This window comes from Setaria viridis, chromosome 7, assembly GCF_005286985.2.
Source record: "Setaria viridis chromosome 7, Setaria_viridis_v4.0, whole genome shotgun sequence".
Taxonomy (NCBI): domain Eukaryota; kingdom Viridiplantae; phylum Streptophyta; class Magnoliopsida; order Poales; family Poaceae; genus Setaria; species Setaria viridis.
Window position 1 is genome coordinate 29,167,342 of NC_048269.2, and position 25,814 is coordinate 29,193,155.

General features: G+C 42.9%; 2 protein-coding genes across 2 annotated transcripts; both read right to left on the reverse strand.

The window, feature by feature from the left end:
* Positions 1 to 1,336: 1,336 nt before the first annotated feature.
* Positions 1,337 to 23,039, reverse strand: LOC117862643 (uncharacterized). The gene is given in 47 exon segments (XM_072295349.1): positions 1,337 to 1,934; positions 2,583 to 2,733; positions 2,889 to 3,120; positions 3,205 to 3,415; positions 3,765 to 3,889; positions 3,975 to 4,145; positions 4,400 to 4,598; positions 4,696 to 5,087; positions 5,160 to 5,224; positions 5,334 to 5,384; positions 5,732 to 5,794; positions 5,873 to 5,938; positions 6,029 to 6,100; positions 6,232 to 6,483; positions 6,577 to 6,648; positions 7,470 to 7,541; positions 7,621 to 7,692; positions 7,800 to 7,871; positions 8,082 to 8,153; positions 8,237 to 8,308; positions 8,553 to 8,624; positions 8,912 to 9,098; positions 9,386 to 9,613; positions 12,063 to 12,349; positions 14,526 to 14,875; positions 15,371 to 15,521; positions 15,608 to 15,839; positions 15,960 to 16,170; positions 16,476 to 16,594; positions 16,693 to 16,854; positions 17,423 to 17,621; positions 17,719 to 18,098; positions 18,171 to 18,235; positions 18,345 to 18,389; positions 18,728 to 18,790; positions 18,871 to 18,936; positions 19,027 to 19,098; positions 19,230 to 19,481; positions 19,575 to 19,646; positions 20,466 to 20,537; positions 20,617 to 20,688; positions 20,796 to 20,867; positions 21,079 to 21,150; positions 21,234 to 21,305; positions 21,507 to 21,578; positions 21,863 to 22,049; positions 22,736 to 23,039. Coding segments are annotated over 47 exon segments (6,753 nt in total). The 5' UTR covers positions 22,875 to 23,039; the 3' UTR covers positions 1,337 to 1,634.
* On the reverse strand, positions 9,535 to 10,680 carry LOC140223279 (probable LRR receptor-like serine/threonine-protein kinase At1g56130). Its single transcript, XM_072294834.1, has 2 exons — positions 10,382 to 10,680; positions 9,535 to 10,027 (listed from the first exon to the last, which is right to left on the reverse strand). Exons 1-2 carry the CDS (start codon positions 10,521 to 10,523, stop codon positions 9,837 to 9,839), a joined length of 333 nt encoding a protein of 110 aa, XP_072150935.1. The 5' UTR covers positions 10,524 to 10,680; the 3' UTR covers positions 9,535 to 9,836.
* Positions 23,040 to 25,814: the final 2,775 nt, after the last annotated feature.

Consider the following 25,814-nt stretch of genomic DNA (forward strand, 5'->3'; position numbering starts at 1 on the left):
TGTGATGGATAGCTTGTAGGAATTCGAACCAATTCAACAAAGTAATCATGGTGACGGGTGCCTAGACTAGAGGTACTCTCAAACCAGCAGCACCTCATGCACTTCTTCCAATGGAGAGCTGCCGATTATATTAAAAATAAGAAAACTAATAGCGCCGACTCAACATGGAACCAACGTGTTCTCTCGTACACCCCGGAATCAGGAGAAGCATATATCTGGTTCGCCCAAGGTTTCTCCGATCCAGAGAAAAAGTAGAGATGAGATTGCGATAGCAAAGGCGGCTGCTATCAGAACGTACGTGCAGGGACGAACATCTCGCGAGAAGCTTTTTCTATCTCAGTAAAAGAAAAATAATTCGGGACGGACTGGACATACCTTTCAGTTGGATCTGTCCTTGTTGTTGGTGCTTGCTGAGCTTTGGCCGATGCAGCTAGAAGCAGCAGCACGGAGAGCACGGAGCCACGGAGGGAACAACTCCATTTTGACCTCATTTCCCTCTTCCTAACTGCTCTCGCTTAGCTTGGCCGTGGCCCTTCCGAGGAAAGCAATCTTGTTCCGTGTCCAAAAATTTGCTGATTTCATCATCATAGAAGGAAAGCAAAGCAAATAAAGCAGCAGTCAAAGGCACACGACTGACTGGGGATACGCGGTCGTTTGGCAACATTAGTACTGAAGACGACTGCATGACTGACTGACATTTTCAAGCTTTGGATTCATCCACTCGAACCATTCAAGACTGTCATGGTCTAGATAATTAAGGCGATTTCCCAGGATGGGATGTTTGCTATGGACAGCTTATACGAAGTACTAGAATTTGGCCTAATCCTATGAACCCAGACAAGTTCCTACGGAGAGAATTTGATTCCAGGTCCGCCATTGGATCAAAGTAGGCACGGAATGGAATAATTGATCAGCGAGCTTGGGTTTAATAACTACCATAGCTAGAAGTAGAAGGTGGTTTTCCTCGAACAGTTATACTGGATCAACCTTTTGTACTGATAAGATCCAACGGCTGAGAGGTTGCTTGCAAAGGTGTCCGACGCAAATGCCTGGATCGGACGTTAGAGCTTTGGCAGAGCCCTAACTGCTATCTTTTCTGCCCGTTGATATAATTGATAATTCCTAATGCATGCTTCAATATCAAGTCTCTTCTTAAGTGCAATCGTAACGCAACTAGTATGTTGCATACCTATGCAGAAGTCGTAGAATGGGCTGACGGGCAAATGCATGCATATATAGCACATGATGATCGACTATCTGTTGACCAGCAAAGCAAGTAAAGCACACGTGCCAACGCAGGCGTTTAATTCAAAACACTGAGGACGACTATCACACCTTAAAATTTAAGTTCTCTATATATGCGTACACTGAGTATATATATACATATATATGCCTTATTGTTGACCCCTGATCGATGCTGTTTGATGGTTGTCCGTGCGTGAACATAATGGAATTCGATTATTCGATCCCAGGTCCATCACCTGATCAAAGGAGTGTCTGTTCTAGCCAGTTGCACCTTACGAATCTTACACACATCCAAATCTAATGGATCGTCTTCAAACTGCATCCACACCAAATAATATAATCCGTTGCTTGACAGAAGCTTATTTGAATCTGATGATCATTGACCATCATCACCGGCCTTCCTCGATGAGGGAGCTCAGGTACGACGATGCCGACATGCCGACCACCTCCCTCTTGCTCGAGCTCGCCTGCCACTCGGTGACGTAGCTGGGCTTCGTGACTGCCTCTGGCACTTCGATGTCTTCTGTGAGCATGGACACCACCTTTGACATGGATGGCCGCTGCCGAGGTTAGCTCTGGATGCAGAGGAGGCCGACGCGGATGGCACGGAGAACCTCGTCGCTGACGAATTCCATGAGACTCGGGTCCACGACGTCGAGAGGACGGCCTTCCTCGCACAATTGCCAGACCTGAAAGCGTAGGGCTCATGCATGTAGGAGAACTTCACTGTTGTAGGAATGCAACAAGCTATTTTTTTTCATATGATTCCAAATTCTAAGATCCACATAATGCTGCCATTTTAAAATTTAACACGCTGTGTCAGCTGCTTAGATGCTAACAAGGTCTTATAAGTGACACCATATGCATGACTAGCAATTTCTACGAAAAATGTATTTGTCTCAAATAAATAGCATTTTTATGTTGAATTTAGTATATGAACAACTTTTAAATTTTTATGTTGTTAATCTAAATAATTCTTCATGTAGTGCTGCGCAAAGCTAAAACTGCTGCACATTTTAGAAGAGGGACACTGGAGCATAGATCTTTAGATCAATAACTTATATTCTGTGTCCGAGGGAGTAACAAAACTTTCCCTCTTCTAAACAAGTGCCTATCAACAACTAGCATTCTGTACATAGCTTATTTATTTGACTGCATCTCTTTTTATATAATTCAATGATGTCAAAATTATGGTTAAGTTTTTGAATAAAAATTCTTATGAACGCACATGAGCTTTAATTTTTATGTTATATAAGTGCCTATCACATATATATATTCCCAGTTACCACATGAAAAACTGCAATTTGACCTGGGTCTAAATTTTGTAGTGACTTTACCCATTCTAAAAGATAGGCCCTGTCTTCGTCAAGCCTATCATCATAGTTTGGCCTTCCAGCTATTGTTTCCAATATGACCACGCCAAAAGCAAATACATCAACTTTCTCCGTTACATGACCTCTCATGGCGTACTCAGGTGCTAGATAACCACTTGAAAGAAGAGCAGAAAAATATTGTTATTAGCTCACAGATTAATCAAACTAAAGTATAAACTTTCTGCAATTGTATAAAGGTGCACTCCAGTGTGCAAGATAACCTCTCATTCCCTACTTACTATAAATGGGGCAAGATGCAAATGCGCTTACAATGTACCGGCAACTTTTGTGCTGACATGCGTCTTCTTGTCATCATAAAGTTTAGCGAGTCCAAAATCTGAGATCTTAGGGTTGAAATTGGTGTCAAGTAAGATATTACTGGCCTTTATATCCCTATGCACAACACGGATGCTAGACTCTTCGTGCAAATAAGCTAGACCTCTTGCAATGCCTAAGCATATCCCAAAGCGTGTAAGCCAGTCTAGGTTCTTTCTCCCACTTCCTGCAAATGAATGTTTAAGTTATACGATGAACTCCTGGAGGGCCGGAGTTATATACAGTTGCATCAAATTGAATGAACCTGTACCAAACAATGCTTTATCAAGACTTCCATTCTCTAAGTACTCGTAAACCAGCAGTGGATTTTCGCCCTCAAGGCAGCAACCATACAACTTCACGAGATTCCGATGTTGCACTTGGGAAATAGTTTCTATTTCAGCTATGAATTGCTTCTTCCCTTGACGAGATGTTTCAGATAGCTGCTTTACTGCTACCATGCTTCCATCGGTCAGTTTACCCTGCGAAAATGTGGCATTTTTCAAGAATGTAAGTTTCAGAAACCTCATTATCACGCATATAAGGGACAAAGTAAAGAGACTGCCAAGCTAACCATGTGGGGCAACTATAAAAGGAACTAGTAGAGAGCAACAAAAGGGAAAACCAATGGGGAATGTGTGTGTAGATTGATATTACTAAAAGAATAGGTGAAGCATTGCCCAGAAGTAGAGGTTTATTAGTCAATTTGCATACAGAAAAAGAGCTCTGATGTGCACTACTTATGTACGTGGAAACTTAATTTCAGAGGCAAATTAAAATTCCATAGCAAATTTGCATCCATGTCACCATGTGTAGTACAGATGAACTAACCTTATAAACTGCCCCGTATCCTCCTTCACCAAGAAGGTTAGTGGAATTAAAATTTTCACTAGCGGTCCTTAGTTCACCATAACTGTAACTAAATACATTTGGTCTTCCAACAAAACTGTACAGCTCTGCAAGAATCACAAGAGATAAGTTTATGAGCACAACCTCTTTGTCCGGTTTAAGAATACACTATGAACCTGTCATATCATGTACCTCGTTTGTCCAATGACAATTTTCTACTTTTCTGCCTCAACACATAGAGTCCAGAGAGCACTAATAGTCCTAAAACTGCTGCACCAACCCCAACCCCAACAGCTACACCTGTATTGCTAGTACGCTTCGTCTGGGCAGCATGGGCAGCATTACGCACTGTAGGTTTGAAATCTGTCCAAAAGTCCACTTGTTAGAACAAATGCAATCTTGGATTTGGATCCTATGTTAAGTGTTTATGAATTTTCACTTTTTAAAAGTACTTGAGAATTCAGCACCGGTTCAGAGTGGATCTGTAATTCTGTATCACTATTATACATGTAAGAGTGTTGGTTCAGTCATCAGCATTCTCCTAATGGGAACTAAGTTGACCCCGCGAAAATTATCTAAACAGTATAGAAACGTTGGTTTATAGACAACGGGAGTACTTGGAGTTGCACTCAAAGCAGAGATCGAAGGCCCATAGTAGCCTTGACTAGGGATGCAACAAGTGCCCTTGCCGGCCCAGAAAAGATGAATCTCAAGGAAGTTTCTGGTGACAGGAACAGTATACTTCCTCGTGACAGCAGTGTAAGATTTTCCGCCTGCTGCCTTTCTTATGTCAAAGTTCTGCTCCTTACGCTCACCCTGTACCAAAAGCAAGAAAAAACAATTAGAAAATCTCAATCAGCCCATAAGCTAAAAACTCAAGTAAGTGTAAGTTATCAGCATGACTGGAACCTACCTGAACATAGATATCGAAAACCCTTTTACCTAAACTCTTCCAAGTCTGCATGTCTTCGAAGTCAAACTCTGCAAATTGAAGTGTGACTGTATAGTTTCCATTCTCAAGTCCAATGCCATAGTAGCGTAATGATGATGGAGACATCCTTGCTGTCTGGAACAGTTCTGAATCTAGAGTATTCTGAAACTGGCGTGAGCTGTAGATTATGTAACTTCCATTTTGTGAATCCATGAACCTCCCAACATTGCTAACACCCCATGTTGGTGCTCCTGTAACATAATAGGAAGCAGGTCCCAGATCGGTGTAGTCAGGCTGATATATGGAATTATCTGAGCCATTATTTGAACCTGATATAAATCTACTGCTCCCACAGTCCACAGCAACGGAGGAAGCTGCAAGCATGTTAAATTATTTAATACTGATGTTATTTAGCGTATCCTTAAAGTGCAAAAGTGGAAGCTCACATTCTGAAGAGCCAAGAAAGCAGGGTGTGTCTCGCTGAAGGCACCCTAGCCCCCAAGGTAAGGCACTGAAGAAGTCAAACATTGTCAATTTGAATCCAAAATATGAGCTGAGGCCTGAGAGAACATAAAAATTGTGCTTGAAGACTTTAATGACCTATTTGAATACAAACTGACCTGTTATTATTATTGAATTCGTCGAATACAAAATTGTTCGCCACCAAATTCCTATGTAGAATGAAACATGCAAAAAAAGTTAGAAGGCACTATTGCGGAGAATCAAGAGAAACCAAAGCAGGGACAAAATTGATTCAGTTTTTTAAGATAAGTGATAAGGTAAAGTACACATCTGCTTGTTCAAAGATGTTGAATCATAGATGACGTCAAATGCAAAAAAAAAGGGAAAAAGAAAAAAGAAATATGATATAGGTGCAGCAAAAGCAGCTTTTTAGATGTAGTCGATATTAAAAAATGCTAGTTTAATACATGTGTATGATATTGGATTATCTTTAAAAAAATAGTAATAGGGCTGAATTTTTGGTCAGTCAATCAAGCTTGCAAAACTCAGCACTTACAATTTCAAATTCGGACTAACCCAGGAGGGAAAGTTTCCTGATAGCTGGTTGTAGGAAAAGTCTCTACACAAGAAAGCGTGTAAATGTTATAGATAAACGCCTTCCTGGTTTTACTTCACAAATGAAAGTGGACAAACATACAAGTTTTTAAGAGAAGTTCCTATAGAACTTGGAAGGCTTCCTGAAAGACTATTATTCCCGAGAAACCTGGGCAGACCAAATTTGCGCATTAGCAAGATTGATGATCATTGTCATCAGAACCTAGAAATAAGTATCAGAAGGCAAGATAAACCATACAAGAAGTTGAGTAAATTCAGATTCGGCAGAGCTTGTGGTACTTGGCCAGTGATATTGTTAAAACTCAAATCCCTGTAACAGTAGAACAAATGAGACTAGGAGAGAAAGGGGTCATCAAACAATGCATAATCCGCAGCAGTTCATTAAAGCATCTAGCAAAACATGCAGTTGACTGGAGTTTAGGAAGAAACAAAATGTCTTACAGTAGGGTTAATGTTGCAAACTGTGAAAAGTTTACTGATGCCAGGTTATCAGATATCCTGCAGTTCCTCAAAACTCTGCAATGAAACATGTCAAGAGTTTTCGGATTTAACAATTGGTTACACTACAGAAAATATTAAGATGTAGTTTGAGTCATCAAATGAATAGCAAGTTATGCATACAAGGTGTTCAAAGATGTCATGTTACTGATGAATGCCAGTGAAGAACTTCCATTTACTATGTCACCTATTCGTCTGCACCACAGAAATAGATAGTTCATTCTTCCCATGTGCAAACTTGAAATTTAAGGATGATAGTACCTACTCTTTCCATAAGTAGTCACTTACAAGCTTGTCAGTTCGACGAGATTAGAAAGAGTGGTCGGAAGGGGACCTTGAAACGAATTGCCTTGAAACCGCCTACAAATTGAAATTATTGTTACTATTTTTCAAGCATCATTTATTTACCAATGTGTTTACCTACTACCTAGTAAAGAAACAAGAAAGATGGGACTTCTTAGGTAAAACAAGAAATTTATAATGAAAAGTATTAGAAAAAAGGTTCAAAGATTACTAATACTAGCATCCAAAACGTAGCATCGTATTATAATGAATAGTGAAAACAAAAAGATTTAATATTTACTAATATGATAATAACAGCTCACACCTGACCTAAATAAATTAGTTAAGAGGCCACTAAATGGAAATCGGTAGAGTAAAAGACACATACACTTTTCTTTCCTTTTTTTACTTGAACACACAGGAGAACTATGTGCATTGCATTAAGAAGACGAAAGTGTTGAAAATTTATAGCAGATTTTCGATCATCACATTCGCGTCCTTGAATATGTGGATACTACCAGACTACTTGACTCTATGCTCTAGTTGCTACTAAAGCCACTAAGTCCTTAGCACTGACAAGACACCATAGGTGAGCTTCTTTCTCAGGCTCTCAGCAACCTGTAATAGGCGCTGGAGTGAAAGACCTAGACGCTAAACAGAATGAACTCATTTACATATGGCAACGAGTGAAGTAGGTATAAAATGAATGTCCTACTTCAGTACCAACTTAAGTTCTGATAAAAATAAAGATTGACTTGTGGAGAGCTATAGCTTGTTGTACCTATACTATTTGGGGTGAAAAAAGGGACCAAACAATTATGAAAATGAAACAACATATGTTGCTATTTTCAATTAGGAAATGATTGCAAATAATGAAGATTAATTAAGAAAAAACTTACAGTTCAGTTAGATTAGCCCAGTTCCCAATATAATCTGGTATTTGCCCAGTAAAATCATTATCTGATGCCCACCTGAACACAAAGAACAATAACAAATAAGATTGAGTGGCATGGAACAGTACAGTCAACAAAACATCTCTTATATGCATACAATGTTTTCATTCTTGTAAGACTAGAAAGCGATGATGGTAAGGGACCACTTAAGCCAGCGCTATCAATATACCTGCAATTAAGAGATGCAAATATAAGCACAGAAATAAGAAGCCGACTAATTCAAGCAAACAATTCTACGAAAGAAATATATAGTGCCCAAAACAAGTTAACACGCACAGCTGCTCAAGTTTAACCAAATTCCCTAGTTCCAACCGAAGGGAACCATTTAAGTTGTTTGAGCTAAAGGACCTGAAACCCACCAAAAAAAATATAGGTTAATCACAAAAAATGAGAAATATCTATTCCTAGAAGCATAATTACTGGCAGAAAGCTACATTTCTAGACAGTGGTTAATCAGTTAAGGAATGAAGATGTTAAGTAGAAATCTCTAACCTTTCCTAGGGAAATACGGTGATACAAGATTAGTAAGGTTCCACATTACAAAAATTTATTTCTTACAGCCATACGAGATTGGTAAGGTTCCCGAGCTCCTTTGGAACAGATCCGGATAATGAATTGATGCCCAGATCCCTGTGTATTGGACAGAATGAGATGATGTTCTGATGTTAAGCAAAAACATGTAATGTAATAACGGTTTAAGATTTAAATCTCACATGTACTGCATAGCAGTCAATTTCCCGAGGAACGATGGTAAAGGCCCTGTTAAGTAATTTTGTCCTAAGTTCCTGAAACAACATCAGAAAAGATATTAACAAAGATTAAAGTTGGCTCATCATGTTTGAATTTTGGTGTAATGTTGGAATACGGTGTTTCCAGAATATTACAATTATGCTGAACCTCTAGAATATCTTCATAAAGAAATAGGCAATAGGCATCAGCTATTTACAAAGTCCCCCAAAAACCACAATCCACAAGTAAAAGTCCTATTGGACCCTTCAGGTACAATGCAAGAAAGTTGAGAGTTCATACAGATTAGTCAAACGCGTGAGGTTCTGTAGTTCTGCCGGTATCGCACCAACCGCATTCAGCGCATGTATTTTCCTGCAAGCGAGCAAAGTCAAGTACATGGACCGTCAGCTTACACTATCTCAATTTAACCATCATCATCGCTGTTCGTCAGATATAAACACCAGCAGGAGGCGTATGGAGCACCGCTGAATCCTCTAGCTAGCACTTTTCAGATACAGAGGTAACGACGTACTAGCACAGCGAGGCGGACGCATCGCATACCCAAAGGCTCGGTACAAACAGCGAAACCTCCGGCAGGCCATCCGTCGAACACCTGCCGTGCGTAGCGGCAAGACGTGAGCTCTGAGTTGGCGACTTACAGCTTTGTGACGTGACAGACGGTGTTGTTCTGGCCGGAGCACTCGCACTTGATGGCCGGGTTGAAGTTCGGGTCTGTGTCGATGTTGGTGCCGTCCGTGGCGGCGCCGGTGCAGGGATCGCCACTGATGTTCCATGCCGACGACGCCGTCTGGCCGAGCTTGGCGAACACCGCATTCACCGCCGCCGCTGCAAAACCGAAAACGGGTTCACACTTCACACACATCCCAAAGACCCAAACCAACGGCAACAACGACTACCCGCTCATCGATCGTCCGATGGCCCGGTCCCGCGGCGATCGGACGGCCACGGATCAGGACCCACGCTGACATGGCGGAGCCGACCAAGCCAAGTCTGAATTTTATGGTGGGCAAGCAAAAGGCGAAACACGATATCGATGGATTGATCATTGATGCAAGCTGATTTGAAACCCCCTCGCTAATCTGAAAGAAAGAACTGGAGACATGCACGCTCACCTTCAACCGGATCGGTCCTTGTCCTCGCTTGCTGAGCTTGCGCAGATGCAGCTAGAAGAAGCAGCAGCAGCAGCAACGTCGGGAGCGCAGCAGAGCCATGGCGGCACGAACAGCTGGGTCCAGGCCTCCTCATCTCCTTTCCCTCTCTCTGGCCTCGAGCTCGGGATTGGCTACCCCTTCCGAGGGCGAGCGAGATATATGGTGACCTGATGGAGACTCTTATGGCGACTAGCTTGTCTCAGGGCCCCGCCGCCGCGGCAGACACGTACAGCTCCCTCGACGCTGCGCCACCATGCAAGGACGGCGCAACTAGGGAATTTTCTATGGTCAAGTGGCGCCACTGCTCTGTCGAATGCGACGGGCCAACAAACTACCTCCAGGCTCCCACATGGAAGCAGAGCCGAAGGCGATCGACGACGACGGCTGACCGTGTTGTTCTGTGCGAGGAGACTTACAGGTGGGTGACGAGGCAGACAGTGTTGTTCTGGTAGGTGCAGTCGCACTTGATGCCCGGGTTGAAGTTGGGGTTGTCATCTAGAACGGTGCCGTCCGTAGCGGCGCCTGTGCAGGGGTCGCCGCTGATGTTCCATGCCGACGCCGCCGTCTGGCCGAGCTTGGCGAACACCGCGTTCACCGCCGCCGCTGCAACGATATCGAGTTGAAACCGTGATCAGATTCACATGTGATGGCGAAAAGGTAAGTCTATTTACACCACCTAGCTTGGCCGTCTTTTAATTTCTTCCAGGAGGAGGAACGTATAATTTTTTCAAGCGAATGAGGAGGAAACATCCTCACGTGAAAAGCAGTTTATACTTTCATAGGAGTACATGAGATGGAACCTACAATCCCCTAGGAAAGCTGATCGATCAGGAACGAACAGCTCATGGAAAGCTCTTTTTTTAGAGAAAGGAATAATATCCGGCCTTAACATTCACAAGTGAATAACATTCATGGAAAGCTCTTATGTTTCAGGAATAGGAAACGAGGTGGGTATACCTTCAGTTGGATCTGTCCTTGTTCTTGGTGCCGCTCGTCGAGCTCCGGCAGATGCAACTAGAAGAAGCTGCAGCACGGAGAGCACGAAACCTTGGAGACAAGAACTCGATTTCAACCTCATCTCCCTGACTCCCTCCTGCATCTGCTCCCGCTAGCTTGGGCGCCGTCGCACTGCTAACGATCTCCTAGCCTCATAAGGAGTCTGTTTGTTTTTCCACGCGCAATAAATTTGCAACTGCCATGAAAACAGTTGCACATGAGTGGCTACATACTTTTCAAAGCCTTCTCACACTTCTTCAGAACTAAATAAAGCTCGTGCCGACAGATATTAGCCCAGATCATTCATGACTGTCATGTTCTAGATTTACCCCGGAGAATAATGAAATGTTTGCAATGGACCAATTCAATGGAGTAACAAGGTCACACGTGCATTGGACATGGACATATACATCATGTCGAGTCTGATAGTGTTTGGTTCGTTACCTTAGCACGTAAATGTAAAGAGTGTATTTGGCGGCGAAACGGGTGATTAACCTCTTTGTTTGGTTGCATTCTGGTAACGTATTCAGATTACGGTGTGGGTGTTGTATTTGATTACGATGGAGGAGTAGGGGTAACAAGCTTGTATAGATATTATTTAGGTAAGGGATTCGATTATAGCGTCAGTTGATTACAAACCACCACAACCAACATATGTAATGCAATTCGTTACCTTCATATTACGTTACATGTGAGCCAACCAAACACCACCTTTATTTATTTCAAGTTGCCTGCCTCGTTGTGATGTGTGAACCAATGATGAGTTTACTCGCAGCACATTTTGCTCACTATTTTTTACAGTTTAATTACCACTTCCCCTGTAGCTTATTCACAACCATGCTATCATAAACCTAAGAAAATTATGGGAGATATTTTTATTTACAGTTTAGCACTTTCATTAAATATTTTACATATATTCAATAATGTGGCCAAATCGTGTTTTCTACGAAGGCTTGTGAACTTGATATTACAAATATTATATAATTCCCAGCATACGCATTACACTAAAGATTTTACCAGAAGCGTGATATTGCTCCACCTCGAGTGCAGAGTGGGAGTGAACTTACACGTTCTAAAATATAAACAATATACTCTTGTTACACCGCTGGAGAGGAGGCATCGCTGGAGTCGCACTCTGCCCTGTTGAGCACGCATCATCCCTCCACTCTGTACGGATCTCTTTGGCGCAGCTCCTGCCGGCTCCGGCTCCATAACTGTAGCGCACTATAGCTCATTGTAGCGCGTGCCGGATTTGGAGCCGAGGGAGCAATTGTTTCTAGCTTCACCGCTCCTTCTTCGTAACTGTAGTGCAATGTAGCTCATCGTAGTGCGTACCGAATTTGAAAACGGGGGAGCAAATTTTTCTAGATTCACTGGCTCCTCCTCTTCTCCTTTTTAGCTTCAATATGGGTTTTGACTCTTTGCTACATAACAGCACAACAGCGATACAAGTAACGTGATAGAGGAGACCAGAGCCGTGAGGGAGCGGTGCCAAAAGGGTCATACGGGTGTCTTCCTCTATTTTCTTTGCAACAATCGATCACAGCACATAACCTAACACAAAATATGTGCAAAAGCTGAATATCCTGAGAACGTTTGTGACGTGCATTTACAGAAAACTGTCCGTCAACTTGCAAATCACCGTCCTTCTTCTCGATGACGGAGCTAGCTATGAACGGCGAAGAGGTGTGCGACGAAGCGGCCCTTGGGGCCAAGCTCGACTGCCCGCTCATATTGCTGCTCATGAAGCTGCTGGTGTTGCCTCCCTTGATCTGCCATTCGGTGATGTAGCTGGGCTTGTTCACCACCTCGCCCACCTCCACGTCGTCCCCGGCCAGCATCGACACAGCCCGAGACATGGACGGCCGCTGGTGGGGCGAGCCCTGGGTGCAGAGCAGGGCCACGTGGATGGCACGGAGCACCTCGTTGCTGTTGAAGGCCATGTTTAGTTACCCCAAATTCCCAACTTTGGCACTATGCATAAAGAAGATTCCCCATCACATCAAACTTGCGGTACATGCATGGAATATTAAATGTAGACGAAATCAAAAATTAATTGCACAGTTTTGTTGTACTTTGCGAGACGAATCTTTTGAGCCTAATTAGTCAATGTTTGAACAATAATTCACAAATACAAACGAAATGCTACAGTTGCGCATTTATGGCAAAATGCCAATTTTGTCACTCCCAAATTGGGAACTAAACAAGGCCGAAGTCAGCAATACAGTTGCCAAACCTGAAAGCACAGAAAATTGTCTAGAAATGCTAAGATGCCAGGCTAGCGTGACATGTGTGTAGGGACGTTTCATTTAACAAATTATAACCTCGTAGTAATACCGTAGGGACGTTTCATTTTACAAATTATAATCTCGTAGTAATACCGTATCCCTCGGGATTAAAATTATTGGTGAGTTGCATGACAATAACAAGTATATCGGTGAATGAGTACTCTTTGTAATTCTAAATTTCAACTCTTGAGTTGGTTGCTCCAGTAAACAACCATGTCTTTCTCTCACCTCCCCTTCTCTCACTCTATATTGTAAAATATCCTACGCAGCATTAAGATGGCTGACTTAGGTATTTCTTTAAAATAAGTATATTGGTGTCGTTTAACAGGTAGTCTTGTGCATTGCTTGGTAATCTTTGAGACAACCTAATAGATAACTGTAAAGCATGGCTTGTCTTTTACTTATGTCATAAGTATAGAAAAAGAAATATTGTGAGTTGCATGGAAATAACAAACTAGTATAATGATGAGAGCGTGGTTCTATAATCCTAAATTTTTACCTTATGAGTTGGTTCTTTCGCGAACAGTCACTTCCTTCTTTCCCCTCCACATCATCAAAAATTATATATGGCGAGACGAGTGGCGTGGCGTGTAACAATGTAGGCATGGTTCCATGCATGTTGGACGAAGCAACGGTGTGTGTGGTATTAGCATGATGAAGCACATAGAATTCCTGTTCTGTCGAGAAGGCAAAGCAGAGCGCTATATGGTGTTCGAGCTAATCGCGAACAAACTGGACATACCTTCAGTAGGATCTGTCCTTGTCCTCTGTGCTTGCTGAGCTCCGGCATGCAGATACAAAGAGACGAAGCAGTAGCACCAAGAGCACGAAGCCATGGAGACAAGAGCTCGGTTTCAACCTCATCTCTCTCCTCTCTGCTCTAGCTTGGTTTGGTGGGAGATATATTACACGATGACCCAGCATTTAGGAATGGACATTGTCTCAGCTGGGAAGGTTACAAGAAGCAACAGTTCTTTTTTTTTTTGAACAAACGGCACGGATTGTGCCATTTCTATTAGAAGAGATTTACAGGTAAAGCAACAGTTCTACAAAGTACACTAAAGTCAAGAAGATGACGGATGGTGACCCTGTTAGAAGAGTCAGAGCGGTTGCAATCGTTGACGCCTTACAGGTTTTTTGACCTATTCCTGACGCTTCAATATGGAATATCTTTTTTTTTCCTTAGATGCACGATAGATCTCTGCAACTGTCTTGAAGACGACTTGCTCATGGTTGGCATTATACATTTTTCAAAGATTTAGAGCAGCTAAGCACGGGCCATTATACAATAGTCGAGTAGTTCTAAATTTTGCCTGCCTACTTAGCTCTAGTGTGAAGTGCGAGAACAGTTTCATGCACGCATTGAAGTCGCACCTAAATTTTCCTCAAAAAAGAAGAAGAAGAAAAGTTGAACAGAAAAGATCCACGTGAAGCAACCATCAAGCACAGCACATAACCTAACACGATATTATGTAGCATTTACACACAAAAAATGTACTAATAATTTTGCTACATCTAACATTCTAACGTGCCGTAAATCTTGAAAACCATATATGCACATCCAAATAGACAAGACCCTCCAACATCATCACCATTTGATTATGCATACAAAAATTGGACTGCAGACGATTCAAAATCGAACAAAAAATTTGCCTAAAAAGAAAATCGGGCCGAAAAAGATCTACACGGAAGCAACAATCGGACACAGCACACCACCTAACACAATATATGTGCAAAAGCTGACAATCCCGAGACTGTTTGTAACGTGAATTTACAAGGAACAATCCGTCGATCGCTTGACCGAACTTGCTAGTCATCACCGGCCTTCTTCGATGACAGAGGTCAGGTATGGAGACGATGTGTCTGACGAGGCTGCCCTCCGTGCCAAGCTCGACTGCCCGCTGACATTGCTGCTCATGAAGCTGCTTGTGTTGCCGCCCTTGATCTGCCACTCAGTGATGTAGCTGGGCTTGTTCACCACCTCACCCACCTCCACGTCTCCTGCCAGCATCGACACAGCCCGGGACATGGCCGGCCGCTGGTGGGGCGAGCCCTGGGTGCAGAGCAGGGCCACGTGGATCGCACGGAGCACCTCGTCACTGTTGAAATCAGCAAGCTTGGGGTCTAACATGTCCAGTGGGTGGTTTTCCTCGTACAGTTGCCAGACCTGAAATCATAGAGAGAAGATAAGCTGCCAGGTTGGAGTAGCTTGTCTCAGGCAAATTCACTAATTCGGATATATAATATGTCTGCCATGTTAGTCAAAAGAAGGGAATTAAAATGTGATCAACCTCTTGTACTGCAATAACATCCGTCATGCTGGCATGCTGAAATAGCACACTACTATATTCAGGTAGGATATAAACCTAAGTATAGCACAATTAGCATTTTATTTATAGTTTAGCAATTTTTCTGAAATTTAGCCCACTACTGTATTCAAGTAGTGTATAAACCTAAGCATAGTACTAGCATTTTGTTTACAGGTCAGCAACTTCACGCAATTTTTTCCTAACAGAATGATGTGGCAAACAGTGATGTAATGAAGGCTTGTGAACTCCATTATAAATTCCTAGCATAAACTTTACAGACGATTTTACCAATAGTACGGAGACTAGAGTGCAACAATGCCTTGCCTCAAGTTTAGAGTTCAGAGTGAACTTACCCATTCTAAAATATAAACCTTATCTTCATCAAGTGTATTGTCAAAGTTTGGCCTTCCAGCTAAAGTCTCCAAAACAACCACGCCAAATGCAAACACATCAACTTTCTCCGTCATATGACCTCTCATGGCATACTCAGGTGCAAGATAACCACTTCACAGAATATTTACAAGAAGTTTTATATTAGCTCACATGTGAAAAATATTAACATAAAGGGGGAAAGATGGAAATGTACTTACAATGTACCAGCAACTTTTGTGCTGACATGTGTCTTCTTGTCATCATAAAGTTTGGCGAGCCCAAAATCGGAGATCTTAGGGTTAAGATTGGTGTCAAGTAAGACATTACTAGCCTTTATGTCCCGATGCACGACACGGATGGCAGACTCTTCATGGAGGTAAGCAAGACCTCTTGCAATGCCCAAGCATATCTCAAAGCGTGTTTGCCAGTCCAAGTTCAGTCTCCCACTACCTGCAAATAAGTGTTTATTTTTTAATGTCCATATAACAAATGTGACCCCCACCCCCACCCCGCACACACGCACACGCAAATACACACATTCATAGTTGCACTAATTGAATGAACTCGTACCAAACAGTGCTTTATCAAGGCTTCCATTCTCCAGGTACTCATAAACCAACAGCGGTTTATTGCCCTCAAGGCAGCAACCATACAACTTAACGAGATTCCTGTGTTGCACTCGAGAAATAGTTTCTATTTCAGTTGCAAATTCCTTTTTTCCCTGATTAGATGTTTCAGATAGCTGTTTCACAGCCACCACCCTTCCATCGCTTAATTTACCCTGCAAGAAGATGCCATTTTATCAACCATGTGCAGAAACTAGAAAATAAACAGGAAAACAATAGAAAAAAGGGAATGTAGTGGGAAATGACCCCACTGGTGTGTATATATTAATATTATATTAGTGAAAATAAATTAAAGGAGTTCACACCACCCAAAATATTGTTGAACTAACAAAGCTAGCTGATTTTCCATAACAAAACACACAAATGGGACATCCTTTAGCTTTGCGCAACTTAGAAAAGCTACTTTTAGAAGGAAATTTGATGGCAAATTCATATCCTTGTGTACTTCTGATGGACTAACCTTATAAACTGATCCGTATCCCCCTTCGCCAAGAAGGTTATTTGAACTGAAATTTTCAGTAGCAGTCCTTAGTTCACCATAACTGAGTACGTTAGGTCTTCCAACAATACTGTACAGCTCTACAAACATAGCCAAAAGACAACTTTAGAAATATGCCCCTTATCTTGGTTAAGATTTAAGAATACACTGCGATACTTGATTATGGCATATCATGTACCTTGTTGCTCCAATGCTAGTTTCCTCCTTTTCTGCCTCCACATACAAAGTCCAGCAAGTGCTACTAGTACCAAAACTGCTGCACCAATCACAACTCCAACAACTATACCGGTTTTGTTACTACTATTCTTATGTGCAGCGCTACGCACTGTAGGTTTGAAATCTGTCAGAAAGTGCACTAGTTAGAAAAATGTGATCTAACGGCTGAACCAGTACATTTTACCTTACCCTTTTTAGGAGTTTTTCAATATTTACTAGTTTTTGTTTGAAGAGAGCGAATTATGTATCCCGGGGTTCTAGCGCCCCCACTAACAAAAACAACATGTTGTAATGTTTCAAAAATCTAAAAAAATCATGTATTTAGCACACATTAAATTAAATAAACCTGCAGAAATTCAATGTCAAATTCATCCTACATGTCAGGGAAAAATACGACTTGTGTTTTTTGAATCTTGTTATCAGAGATGAATTTAAAATTGGATTATCATAGTTTCACTAATGGGGATCAGAATCAGAACCCCTGGTAACAAATGAATTTCCTATATCAGAAAGTGTGCATGAGAACATTCAGCAGAAATCAGAATGGATATGTACCACTAGACATAAGTATATGTGTATGCATTCCTTCTATCATAAGCATTTCTCAAAGTAGAAATTATATATGCATCTTTTTACCCCAAGAAAATTGTTTAAAAAGTATTAAAACAATGATTTGTAGCTAAGGGGAGTACTTGGAGTTGCACTCAAAGCTGAAATTGCAGGCCCATAGTAGCCTTGACTAGGGATGCAACAAGTGCCCTTGCCAGCCCAGAAAAGATGAATCTCAAGGAAGTTTCTGGTGACAGGAACAGTATACTGCTTCTTGACAGCAGTGTAAGATTTCCCGCCTGCTTCCTTTCTTATGTCAAAGTTCTGCTCCTTACGCTCACCCTGTACCAAAAGCAAGAAAAAACAATTAGAAAATCTCAATCAGCCCATAAGCTAAAAACTCAAGTAAGTGTAAGTTATCAGCATGACTGGAACCTACCTGAACATAGATATCAAAAACCCTTTTACCTAAACTCTTCCAGGTCTGCATGTCTTCGAAGTCAAACTCTGCAAATTGAAGTGTGACTGTATAGTTTCCATTCTCAAGTCCAATGCCATAGTAGCGTAATGATGATGGAGACATCCTTGCTGTCTGGAACAGTTCTGAATCTAGAGTATTCTGAAACTGGCGTGTGCTGTAGATTATGTAACTATTATTTGTTGCATCCATAAACCTCCCAACATTGCTAACACCCCACGTTGGTGCTCCTGTAACATAATAGGAAGCAGGTCCCAGATCGGCGCTGTCAGGCTGATACATGGAATTATCTGAGCCTGACATAGATCTCTGGCTCCCACAGTCCACAGCAAAGGAGGAAGCTGCAAGCATGTTAAATTATTTAATACTGATGTTATTTAGCGTATCCTTAAAGTGCAAAAGTGGAAGCTCACATTGTGGAGAGCCAAGAAAGCAGGGTGTGTCTCGCTGAAGGCACCCTAGCCCCGAAGGTAAGGCACTGAAGATGTCAAACATTGTCAATTTGAATCCAAAATATGAGCTGAGGCCTGAGAGAACATAAAAATTGTGCTTGAAGACTTTAATGACCAATTTGAATACAAACTGACCTGTTATTGGAGTTGTTGATTACGAAATTGTTCGCCACCAAATTCCTATGTAGAATGAAACATGCAAAAAAAGATTAGAAGGCACTATTGCGGAGAATCAAGAGAAACCAAAGCAGGGACAAAATTGATTCAGTTTTTTAAGATAAGCAGTAAGGTAAAGTACACATCTGCTTGTTCAAAGATTTTGAATCATAGATGACGTCAAATGCAAAAAGGAAAGAAAAAAAAGAAAAAATAAATATGATCTAGGTGCAGCAAAAGCAGCTTTTTAGATGTAGTCGATATTAAAAAAATGCTAGTTTAATACAAGTGTATGATATTGGATTATAGTAATAGGGCTGAATTTTTGGTCAGTTAATCAGCTTGCAAAACTCAGCACTTACAATTTCAAATTCGGACTAACCCAGGAGGGAAAGTTTCCTGATAGCTGGTTGTAGGAAAAGTCTCTACACAAAAGAAAGTGTGTAAATGTTATAGATAAACGCCTTCCTGGTTTTACTTCACAAATGAAAGTGGACAAACATACAAGTTTTTAAGAGAAGTTCCTATAGAACTTGGAAGGCTTCCTGAAAGACTATTATTCCCGAGAAACCTGGGCAGATCAAATTTGCGCATTAGCAAGATTGATGATCATTGTCATCAGAACCTAGAAATAAGTATCAGAAGGCAAGATAAACCATACAAGAAGCTGAGTGAATTCAGATTCAGCAGAGCTTGCGGTACTAGGCCAGTGATATTGTTAAAACTCAAATCCCTGTAACAGTAGAACAAATGAGACTAGGAGAGAAAGGGGTCATCAAACAATGCATAATCCACAGCAGTCCATTAAAGCATCTAGCAAAACATGCAGTTGACTGGAGTTTAGGAAGAAACAAAATGTCTTACAGTAGGGTTAATGTTGCAAACTGTGAAAAGTTTACTGATGCCAGGTTATCAGATATCCTGCAGTTCCTCAAAACTCTGCAATGAAACATGTCAAGAGTTTTCGGATTTAACAATTGGTTACACTACAGAAAATATTAAGATGTAGTTTGAGTCATCAAATGAATGGCAAGTTATGCATACAAGGTGTTCAAAGATGTCATGTTACTGATGAATGCCAGTGAAGAACTTCCATTTACTATGTCACCTATTCGTCTGCACCACAGAAATAGATAGTTCATTCTTCCCATCTGCAAACTTGAAATTTAAGGATGATAGTACCTACTCTTTCCATAAGTAGTCACTTACAAGTTTGTCAGTTCGACGAGATTAGAAAGAGTGGTCGGAAGGGGACCTTGAAACGAATTGCCTTGAAACCGCCTACAAATTGAAATTCTTGTTACTATTTTTCAAGCATCATTTATTTACCAATGTGTTTACCTACTACCTAGTAAAGAAACAAGAAAGATGGGACTTCTTAGGTAAAACAAGAAATTTATAATGAAAAGCATTAGAAAAAAGGTTCAAAGATTACTAATACTAGCATCCAAAACGTAGCATCGTATTATAATGAATAGTGAAACAAAAAGATTTAATATTTACTAATATGATAATAACAGCTCACGCCTGACCTAAATAAATTAGTTAAGAGGCCACTAAATGGAAATCAGTAGAGTAAAAGACACATACACTTTTCTTTCCTTTTTTTACTTGAACACACAGGAGAACTATGTGCATTGCATTAAGAAGACGAAACTGTTGAAAATTTATAGCAGATTTTCGATCATCACATTCGTGCCCTTGAATATGTGGATACTATCAGACTTCTTGACTCTATGCTCTAGTTGCTACTAAAGCCACTAAGTCCTTAGCACTGACAAGACACCATATGTGAGCTTCTTTCTCAGGCTCTCAGCAACCTGTAATAGGCACTGGAGTGAAAGACCTAGACACTAAACCGATGAACTCATTTACATATGGCAACAAGTGAAGTAGGTATAAAATGAATGTCCTACTTCAGTGCCAACTTAAGTTCTGATAAAAATAAAGATTGACTTGTGGAGTGCTATAGCTTGTTGTACCTGTACTATTTGGCGTGAAAAAAAGGACCAAACAATTATGAAAAGGAAACAACATATGTTGCTATTTTCAATTAGGAAATGATTGCAAATAATGAAGATTAATTAAGAAAAAACTTACAGATCTGTTAAATTAGCCCAGTTCCCAATATAATCTGGTATTTGCCCAGTAAAATCATTATCTGATGCCCACCTGAACACAAAGAACAATAACAAATAAGATTGAGTGGCATGGAACAGTACAGTCAACAAAACATCTCTTATATGCATACAATGTTTTCATTCTTGTAAGACTAGAAAGCGATGATGGTAAGGGACCACTTAAGCCAGCGCTATCAATATACCTGCAATTAAGAGATGCAAATATAAGCACAGAAATAAGGAGCCGACTAATTCAAGCAAACAATTCTACGAAAGAAATATATAGTGCCCAAAACAAGTTAACACGCACAGCTGCTCAAGTTTAACCAAATTCCCTAGTTCCAACGGAAGGGAACCATTTAAGTTGTTTGAGCTAAAGGACCTGAAACCCACCAAAAAAAATATAGGTTAATCACAAAAAATGAGAAATATCTATTCCTAGAAGCATAATTTCTGGCAGAAAGCTACATTTCTAGACAGTGGTTAATCAGTTCAAGGAATGAAGATGTTAAGTAGAAATCTCTAACCTTTCCTAGTGAAATACAGTGATACAAGATTAGTAAGGTTCCACATTACAAAAATTTATTTCTTACAGCGATACGAGATTGGTAAGGTTCCCGAGCTCCTTCGGAACAGATCCGGATAATGAATTGATGCCCAGACTCCTGTGTATTGAACAGAATGAGATGATGTTTTGATGTTAAGCAAAAACATGTAATGTAATAACGGTTTAAGATTTAAATCTCACATGTACTGCATAGCAGTCAATTTCCCGAGGAACGATGGTAAAGGCCCTGTTAAGTAATTTTGTGCTAAGTTCCTGAAACAACATCAGAAAAGATATTAACAAAGATTAAAGTTGGCTCATCATGTTTGAATTTGGGTGTAATGTTGGAATATCTTCATAAAGAAATAGGCAATAGGCATCAGCTATTTACAAAGTCCCCCAAAAACCACAATCCACAAGTAAAAGTCCTATTGGACCCTTCAGGTACAATGCAAGAAAGTTGAGAGTTCATACAGATTAGTCAAACGCGTGAGGTTCTGTAGTTCTGCTGGTATCGCACCAACCGCATTCAGCGCATATATTTTCCTGCAAGTGAGCAAAGTCAAGTAAAAGGACCGTCAGCTCACACTATCTCAATTTAACCATCATCATCGTTGTTCGTCAGATATAAACACCAGCAGGCGTATGGAGCACCGCTGAATCCTCTTGCTAGCACTTTTCAGATACAGAGGTAACGACGTACTAGCACAGCGAGGCGGACGCATCGCATACCCAAAGGCTCGGTACAAACAGCGAAACCTCCGGCAGGCCATCCGTCGAACACCTGCCGTGCGGAGCGGCAAGACGTGAGCTCTGAGTTGGCGACTTACAGCTTTGTGACGTGGCAGACGGTGTTGTTCTGGCCGGAGCACTCGCACTTGATGGCCGGGTTGAAGTTCATGTCTGAGTCGATGTTGGTGCCGTCCGTGGCGGCGCCGGTGCAGGGATCGCCACTGATGTTCCATGCCGACGACGCCGTCTGGCCGAGCTTGGCGAACACCGCATTCACCGCCGCCGCTGCAAAACCGAAAACGGGTTCACACTTCACACACATCCCAAAGACCCAAACCAACGGCAAAAACGACTACCCGCTAATCGACCGTCCGATGGCCCGGTCCCGTGGCGATCGGACGGCCAGGGATCAGGACCCACGCTGACATGGCGGAGCCGACCAAGCCAAGTCTGAATTTTATGGTGGGCAAGCAAAAGGCGAAACACGATATCGATAAGCTTGGCGCGGTTGACCTTCCAACCGAGACGTTTGGAACGAGCTTGTTTATTGGAAATTTGGAACAGAGGTCAGAGGGGGTAGGTGATCTCTGGAATCAGGCAGGAGTAGCTAGAAGAACAGATCATGTTTGCAAACTTCAAAGAAAAATGGACATTCCATGAAAGAAAAAAAATTCAGAAGCTTTCTTGAGAGTCAGAGCATGAGAGGGCACACAGAGCAAAAGAGATGAGCAGATGAAGGAGGTGACGGATGGGTTAATCGGACAGCTCGATCGGAAAGCCGGTTAATTGCATGGTGGCTCCAGAGCAGGAGAAGCCATCACAGAGGAGCAAAAACAGAGATGAATAATGAAGTGGTAGTTTATCATTCCGAAAGCAGATGAAGGCAGGGAGACGATCGATGGATTTGATGCAAGCTGATTTGAAACCCCCTCGCTAATCTGAAAGAAAGAACTGGAGACATGCACGCTCACCTTCAACCGGATCGGTCCTTGTCCTCGCTTGCTGAGCTTGCGCAGATGCAGCTAGAAGAAGCAGCAGCAGCAGCAGCAGCAACGTCGGGAGCGCAGCAGAGCCATGGCGGCACGAACAGCTGGGTCCAGGCCTCCTCATCTCCTTTCCCTCTCTCTGGCCTCGAGCTCGAGATTGGCTGCCCCTTCCGAGGCCGAGCGGGATATATGGTAACCTGATGGAGACTCGGATGGCGACTTGTCTAAGGGCCCCGCCGCCGCGGCGGACACATGCACCTCCCTCGACGCTGCGCCACCATGCAAGGATGGCGCAACTAGGGAATTTTCTATGGTCAAGTGGCGCCACTGCTCTGTCCAAGACTCCAAGCACAGTGGACGCGACGGGCCAACAACTACCTCCAGGCTCCCACATGGAAGCAGAGCCGAAGGCGATCGACGACGACGGCTGACCAGGCCGACATGAACATGATCCGAGACGACTACTATTCCTAGTAGCTGAGGGGGAAAGAAAACATGTGCGTCTACGAACTCGCAAGTATAGGGTATCCGTATAATAAACCTGGCACCGTATGTACGGACGGTCGCCGGCGCTGTCGGACGCGGCCGCCACCAGTTGCGTTGCGCATATGCGCTTCTGAAGAACTGTCCACATGCGCGTGCCGTCCGCTGCGGAAAGCAGCAGCAGCCAGCAGGGCCGGGAGAAGAAGAATTTTTTATTTCCGGCTGATGGACGCCGCGCGTGCTCTGCTTAGCGTTAACCTTGGTTATTAATTAAGGCTTTGACTCTTAAACTGCAGGATTATAAGAAAGGGATGCACCGGCGGCCCCCACGCGCGTGCAGATGTGCTGGGTGCGGTGGACAACGACTGCTTCTAATAAGGATTTGAGAAAAAGGCAAATCATCCTTGGGCATCTTGTATATTGAAAAAAAAAGTGGGTGCAATTAGTGTGATTTGTTTGGGTGGAAATGTGCGACGAGACGGCACATCATCTGAATCACACGGCACGTCCAATAGTTGGGGGTGGTAAGGATAATTTAGATTAGGCTAATAAATAAAGATCAGACTCAAATAATGTATGTTTTTAAACTAATAATAACTAGTACTGAGTTGGATTGCTAAGGAGATACGAGAGTTATGGTCCATTATCACCTCAACAGTAGCGGATATTGAAATGGTGAAGCTGCTCGTATGTGATATGCGCCGCTTCAACGGAACACGATGGTGATAAGTTGGTTGGGTTGGGACATCAAGACCATCGCTTCGAGTCGCATGCCATGCCCCGGTGGTCGACCAAGCTTTGGGAGGGATAGATGCCACGACGACGACAGCGGCTGCACGCGCTCGGTCCAATCAAGCGGCTGCCCGGAGAAAATGCAGCTTGGATTTGCTCCTCCCTAACGACACGCGCGCACACAAAGGTGCGTGTCGTCTTCAGCCTTGACCGCCGGGCTGCACCACGCCCCCACCGCAAGTGCCGTGCGCCGGACCTGGCGCTTACGCCAGCCAGCCCACTGCCCAGCACCCACGGCATGTGCTACGAGCGACTCGGTACAGACGCCGGGGGTACGGCGTACTCCCTCGCCGGCCGTCGCTGTACTGCACGCGCCAACGGCACGATCGACGGACATCGTCGGTCGTTGACTTTTCCTACGGTAGCCGTTAGAGCAGTACACGGGCACATGGCTGGATTACAGATGATAACAGGATCTTAATTAGTTGACTGCTTCAATCCACCAAACTTCACTGACTAGTGACTGCACGTTTCAGTTTCATCAGGAAGGATCATTCGATTGCCTGCCAACGAAATAGACAGGCCTCTGCAAAGAAGACGGCCCGGCCCGATCTCGAGGCCATGTTATGGGCTCTGAATGTGTTGGGTTTGTCCGTGGTCCGTTTTACGGCCCTTCTATGTTTGGTTCCTGCTCTACTCGAGGGCGTGCGGTGCGCATAAATCAGATCGCGCATCCAGCGGCGGCGGAGGAGCAGCCACGCGATGGGCGTGCGCAGCAGGTCGAAACGGCGGCGACGGGCGGGTGGCGCCGACCTGATCAGCGGCCTCGGCGATGACGTGCTTGTGAGCGTCTTCGAGCTGCTCCCCGACACGAGGCACGCCGTGCGCACGGGCGCGCTCTCGCGGCGCTGGCGCGGCCTCTGGACGCGCGTCCCCGCCCTTCAACTTCGCCCCCGCCACCAGGCGGAAGCTCGGCGGCGCCGAACGGTTCCCCTCCTTCGTCAACAATGGCACCGGGCGGAGATGCAAAGGAGCCGCGGGCACCGCCGAAGCCAGACTAGGATATTCACTGAAGTCATCGCATGTGTGTAATTTGATGCTGACGCACATGTAATTTATGCATCTGATTTTGCCTTTAAAATTGGGTGTAATTTGATGCTAACGGACATGTAATTTATGCATCTAGTTTTGCCTTTAAAATTGGGTGTGACACTCCACAACTCGCACACTGCTAACTACACATAAACATTCATATTGCCTTAAAAAACAAGACTTGTAGCTATGTGAAATTTGAGGAGAAAATTGTTTTGCGCTTGTGTGAACAAAGAAAACGTTGTTATATGCTAGTGTCGTGACCTGTGCAAGTTTTCTTTTTCTAACATTATTGTTTTCCTTTACCTGGTTTGTTTAAGAAAATATTAATAATGCCTCTACAGATGCTTATTTACTTGTCTTTTTAATCTTTTATTTATATTATTAGGCAGAAGACCGGGTTACGAACACAATCAGAGGTAGGATACCTCCTCTTCCCCACCTAATATCTTTGACTGTAAGTGTGTGTCTACCGGAGTTGCATTGTTTTGGCGTTGGTCTAGCAGATATCCTGACACAATGCAGCCACTATCGGAAACAGAAACTTTGCCGAGCGCCTCAGGCACTCGGCGAAGGTCTAAAAACACTCGGCAAAGAGTTTGCCGAGTGTAACACTCGGCCAACCGCACTCGGCGAACTTTCCCTCGGCAAACGGTGGAGTTGCCGAGTGTCGAACGTTGGGCACTCGACAAATGCTTTACCGAGTGTCAAAAAGCACTCGGCAAACATTTTCGGAAAAAAAATAAAAAAAATAGAA